The sequence below is a fragment of the Thalia democratica genome, chromosome 1 (assembly GCF_965202585.1).
Source record: "Thalia democratica chromosome 1, ktThaDemo2.hap1.1, whole genome shotgun sequence".
In the NCBI taxonomy this organism is placed as follows: Eukaryota; Metazoa; Chordata; class Thaliacea; order Salpida; family Salpidae; genus Thalia; species Thalia democratica.
The window spans coordinates 115801243-115806901 of record NC_139165.1 but is presented as its reverse complement, the minus strand read 5'-3'; the positions used below and the strand labels follow the sequence as shown (position 1 = coordinate 115806901).

The 5659-nt window shown below is 28.4% G+C and overlaps 1 protein-coding gene across 1 annotated transcript; it reads right to left on the bottom strand.

The window, feature by feature from the left end:
* Positions 1-2486: 2486 nt before the first annotated feature.
* On the bottom strand, positions 2487-4684 carry LOC145842640 (kelch-like protein 28). Its single transcript, XM_082950116.1, has 2 exons — positions 3680-4684; positions 2487-2549 (listed from the first exon to the last, which is right to left on the bottom strand). The coding sequence occupies exons 1-2, from the start codon at positions 4682-4684 to the stop codon at positions 2487-2489; spliced, it is 1068 nt and encodes a 355-aa protein (XP_082806242.1).
* Positions 4685-5659: the final 975 nt, after the last annotated feature.

Sequence of the window (5659 nt, the reverse complement as noted above, 5' to 3'; positions counted from 1 at the left end):
GTATTATTTATAATACAGCCGTTAAACTAGTACTCAAGGAAAAGCAAATAATTATTTTTTTCAAAGTTTACACTGCTGGACTTAAGATATCTAAAGTTGATGTAATAATCTATCTAAAAGCACTATTAAAAAATAACATTACAAAATATAGGATAAAAAAAAGTGCTTGTTAAGATTATTTTTTCAATTGATTAGTTTAATTAGCGCATGTTAAATAAAAAACATCAGTAACTTAGACCACTTAAAATACTCATTTATTTTTTGTTGCCAATTGTCTGTATTCACTCAGTATTATAATCTAATAGGACAACACCCTTCACAACCGATCACTTAAAATATCCATTTAGAATATTTTCGCGAAATTCTGTACTCAATCATTCTTATAATCTAAAAAAAGTAATTCCCATCCAACGATCAGTTATCATGCACATGTAGATAATGGTTGCGATTCTTTCTATTAGTTATTAATAGTTATAATTATATTTAGAGTAATAGCTTACGATACTCAGAAGTATATGTTAATTGAACAACATCCGTCACCCCGATCACTTACAATACCTAGGTATAGTGTATTTCAAATTTTCGGTATTCTGTAATTCCATATGTCAAATGAACAACAACCGTCACCCCGATCACTTACAGTACCTATGTTTATTTTATATAAGGTTGTCGGTAATCAGTAGTTGCATATGTCAATTGAACAACTACCGTCATCTCGATCACTTACAATATCTAGGTATATTTTATTTACGTTTCTTGGTTTTCTGTAGTTTCATATGTCAACTAAACAATACTCGTCAACCGATCAACTAGAATACCTAAGTATATTTAATTTAGGTTTCCGGTATTCAGTAATTGCATATTTCAATTGAACAACACCGGTCAACCCAATCACTTACATTACTTAAGTATATTTTATTTAAGGTTTTCGATATTCTTTAGTTGCATATGTCGATTAAACAACAACCGTCACCCCTATCACTTACAATACCTGGGTATATTTTATTTAAGGTTTTCTCTTATTTAATGTTGGATATGTCAATTGAACGATACCCGTTAACCATATCATTTAAAATACCTAGTTATATTTTTTTAAAGGTTTTTGAAATTCTGAAGTTGCATATGTCAATTGAACAACAACCGTCTACCCTATTACTTAGAAAATACCGAGGTATACTTTATTTAAGGTTTTCGGTAGTCTGTAGTTGCATATGTCAATTGAACAACACCCATCATCCCGATAATTTACAATCCTTAGGTATAATTTATTTATGGTTGTCGGTATACTGTAATTGCATATGTAATTGAATAACACCCGTCTCCCCGATCACTTACAGGACCTAGTTATATTTTAATTATGGTTATCGGTAGTCTGTAATTGCATATGTCAATTAAACAACACCCGTCTTCCCTATCACTTACAAAACCTAGATATAATTTTTTTAGGTTGTTCTTGTTCTGTAGTTGCATGGCTCAATTGAACAACACCCCTAAATTGATTACTTACAATACCTAGGTATATTTTATTTGAGTGTGTCGGTATTCTGTAGTTGCATATGTCGATTTAATAACAGCCGTCACCTCGATTACTTACAATACCTAAGTTTTTTTTTTTTAGATTGTCGGTCTTCTGTAGTTGTATATGTTAATTAAACAAAACCCGTCTCCGTAATATCTAACAATACCTAGGTATTTTTTTTAATGAGGATATCGGTATTCTGTAGTTGCATATGTCAATTCAAAAACAGCCGTCACATTGTCACTTACAATACCTAAGTATGTTTTGGTTAAGTTTGTTGGTATTCTGTAGTTGCATGAGTCAATTACACAACACCCGTCACACTAATCACTTACAATACCTAGGTATATTTCAATAAAGGGTGTCGGTAATCTTTAATTGAAATTAATTGTACAACACCCGTTACCCCGATTACTTACAATACCTAGGAATACTTTGTTTAAGAGTGTCAGTATTTTGTAGTTACATATGTCAATTGAACAACACCGGTCTCCCTAATCACTTACAATTCCTAAGTACTTTTTATTTCAGGTTGTCGGCATTCAGAAGTTATATATGTCAATTGAACAACACCCGTCACCCCGATCACTTACAATACCTAGGAATACTGTATCTAAGGTTGTCGGTATTCTGTAGTTGCGTATGTCAATTAAACAACACCTGTCATCACGATCACATACAATAGTTAGGTATATTTTATTTAAGGTTGTCGGTATTCTGTAGTTACATATGTTAATTGAACAACAGCTGTCAATCATATCACTTTCAATACCTAGGTCTATTTATAAAAATGTTGTCGGTATTCTGTAGTTGCATATGTCGATTGAACACTCTCAACAACCCTATCACTAACTATACCTACAATATTTAATTCAAGACTGTCGGTTTTCTGTAGTTGCTTATGTCAATTAATCAACAACTGTCTCTTAGATCACTTACAATACCTAGATATATTTTGTTAAGATTGTCAGTATTCTTTAGTTGCAAATGTCAATTGAACAACACCCGTCACCCCGATCATTTCCAATAACTAGGAATATTATATTTAAGGTTGTCGGTATTCTGTAGTTGCATATGTCAATTGAACAACAACCGTCACTCCAATCACTTACAAGATCAAGGTATATTTTATCCGAGGTTGTCGTAATTCTGTAATGCCATATTTCAATCGAACACGAGGAACCACCGGATCAATTACAATACCTAAGTATATTTAACTAAGCTTGTCGGTATTCTGTAGTTGCTTATGTCAATTGAAAAACAGCCGTCGACCCGATCACTTACAATACCTAGGTTTATTTAATTTAAAGTTTTCGGTGAATAAAACTTATGATAGTTTAAAAAACACAAATATTGGATTTCAGTTTGATTCGCAAACAAAATAACCTCGTTTTGAAAACAATAGTGAGTGTAAAAATAAATAGTAGAATAGACCTTTTTGAAAAATTACATTGGAAACTCTTAATCTCTAAATTTAAAGGTATTGTCAGTTCTGAAAACGTTAAGTACATATTATATGTAAAGTAAGAACTTTACCTAAGTTCGAGATGCTCTGAACTATCGATACTCTTATTGAAATAATACGTTAAACTTATGGAATTGGATGATATAACTATATTAAATGTCTACTTTGATATTATTAATGTTTTATTTGAACCTTGGGGCTGCCAAAATTTGATAGTTTCAAATTCTTATTAACTTTTGTACGTTTTAATCTTATAATTTCAAGCTGTAGAATTTCATAAAAACTAAAATTTATTGTAATAAAAATTACTAATGTAAGTTTTTTTAGTTTTAAGTCTTTCTTACACAAATAAATTAAAATACAACAGTCAAATTATATATTGTTTATTAAATATATCTTTTACTTTACATAAATGTAAACTATTTATTTTAACTACGCATAATTTAAATAGTATTCTTTATGTTTTAACAAAATATGTTTTAATAAAAAGGTAACTTTGCAAAGGAAAAGTCTTTAAAATTTTTTGTTACTTCACATTGTTCTTCAGACCATTTATCCTTGTCAACATCATAATAAATTAATTGTGTTGTAATTTTGTAATTTTCAAGTATTAAAATTTGGTTTCCAATAGACGTAGCTTTTTTCAAAAAAATATGACTGTTAGATGACTTTAGAGCAATAAACTTATTACAAACGTTGTCAAAAACTTCACAATTACTTTTTCCATGATCAATAACAAACAGTTTATTTTTAGCAACAACTAAACTATGACCAAAATGATGTCTTATCATATTAGGCATTGATGACCATTTATCAGCAAACACATCATATAATTCTACTGAGTTGAAAATAATTCCAGAATTATCCGTTCCACCAGAAACCACAACATTTTCTTGAAAAATTGTACAAGCTGCATCCCATCTACTTACATTCATTCCAGCAATTTCTTTAAAGTTGTTATGTTTTGTATTGAATTCTAAACAGGACTTAGTTGTTATTATATAGTCATCATCATAATCATCTACTTTATGAAAACCACCAAATATAAATATTTTATTCATAAATGCACAAGAACAAAAGCAATGGTGTTCATCAACCATACTAGATACTACAGTCCATGTGTTAGTAGGTGGTGAATATTTTTCAACTGAATTTACAAAATTATCAGCACTATCACAACCACCAAAAACATAAACTTCTCCTTTTAAACAAACAGCTTCGAAATTTTCCCTACATTGATTCATTGGAGCAAGATCTTTTACACAGTTCATGTTACTTCTATCAGTTTGTTTTACTTTACTTACAACTCCTTCCAATCTATCATCATAACCTCCACAAATTAACAAATTATATTTGTTTTGGTTACAATACCTACTTGTGTAAGTAATATTTGACTTATTTTTGAAGTAGTTGTTGTTTGCTGAAACTTCTTCTAATAAGTTATCATTATCATAAATTTCAGTAATTGAAGAAACATTATCTGTAATATATTTCATTGCATGTTCTGACAATAAAGGAAGTCGGACTTTTAGTAACAATTGTTTTGCATGTTTGCGACGTTGTTCAATGTTGAATTTTAACCAATTATTTGCTGCATTAAATACTTCAACTTCTGTGTGAATATCCAATTCAGAACTTGAAAAAATGTTTGCAACAAAACTGAAGTCTAAATGTAAAAAGTTTTGAGTTTCAACTACCATCGGAAAACATCGTTCTATATAAATTAAAGACGACTCAGAAATAGTAGCTAGGTTGTAACATTTAGCTAAACAATAAAATACGACAACATTTTTAACTGTTAACTTGTCTTGAAAGATTTTGCTGATCTTTATGATTTTGTCTTCTTTTTGCAAAAGCTTATTTATTTTCAAAGCTAAAACAATTTCATATTCTTTCATATTTGGTATATCTAAAAAATTAATTATGTATAAATATCATATTTGTAAATTTGCTTAGAATAATTCATAGATTTTTAGAACTAGAAATCTACGTAATTAATAACAATATAGTGTTTTATTACATAATGCTGTTATTTCATATATAATAAAAAATAAAAAAATTAATTTCAATAAATTTTCTGTAAATCTTGTTAGAAAATAAAAAAAAATCACAGTATTACTTTTTTAAAATTAATATTTTAAGATATGGTAGCAGATCTCTGATAGGAGATTTGGCTTGTCGCTGTTTATAGATGTTTAGTAAAATTTTAAACTGTAAAAGAAAAAACCGACAAGAATATGAATTTGGCCCTCTACAACACAATTTGAAACTTAGATTTGATAAAGTTTGTTTTAAAAATAATATCAGATAAAAACGCATTTAAATTAAACAAGATATAAAATCAAAAAATTTTTTAAAAACGTAGAAATGTCTTAGTTATCATTTTAACACCTTTGTAGTATTTTTTAAGTACAAAGTTTATCAAAATAATTGTTTTTATTCATTAATCTTATTTTATAGAACTTAATTTTGTAACAGTTTTTTAAATCCACTATTTTTGAGATATAATAAGACAAAGTTGAAGGATTTAATAAAATTCTTAGATAAATGCAAAATTAAAATGCAAAAAGATGCTTTTTTGTTAGAAGAATATCTTTTCCTACACTTTAAACAGTCTTTTAAATTTTAAGTAAATAATAAACATTACTATTGTTACAAAAAATAAAGTTTTCCTT

Bases quoted from the DNA above. Each gene is read 5' to 3' on its own strand.
- LOC145842640 (XM_082950116.1), bottom strand. From the start codon at position 4,684: ATGGTAGTTGAAACTCAAAACTTTTTACATTTAGACTTCAGTTTTGTT. The intron at 2,550-3,679 runs GTTTGTAATAAG...TAATATTCCTAG, and splicing joins ATTGTGAAGTTTTTGACAAC to TTATTGGAAATGATCGGGGT.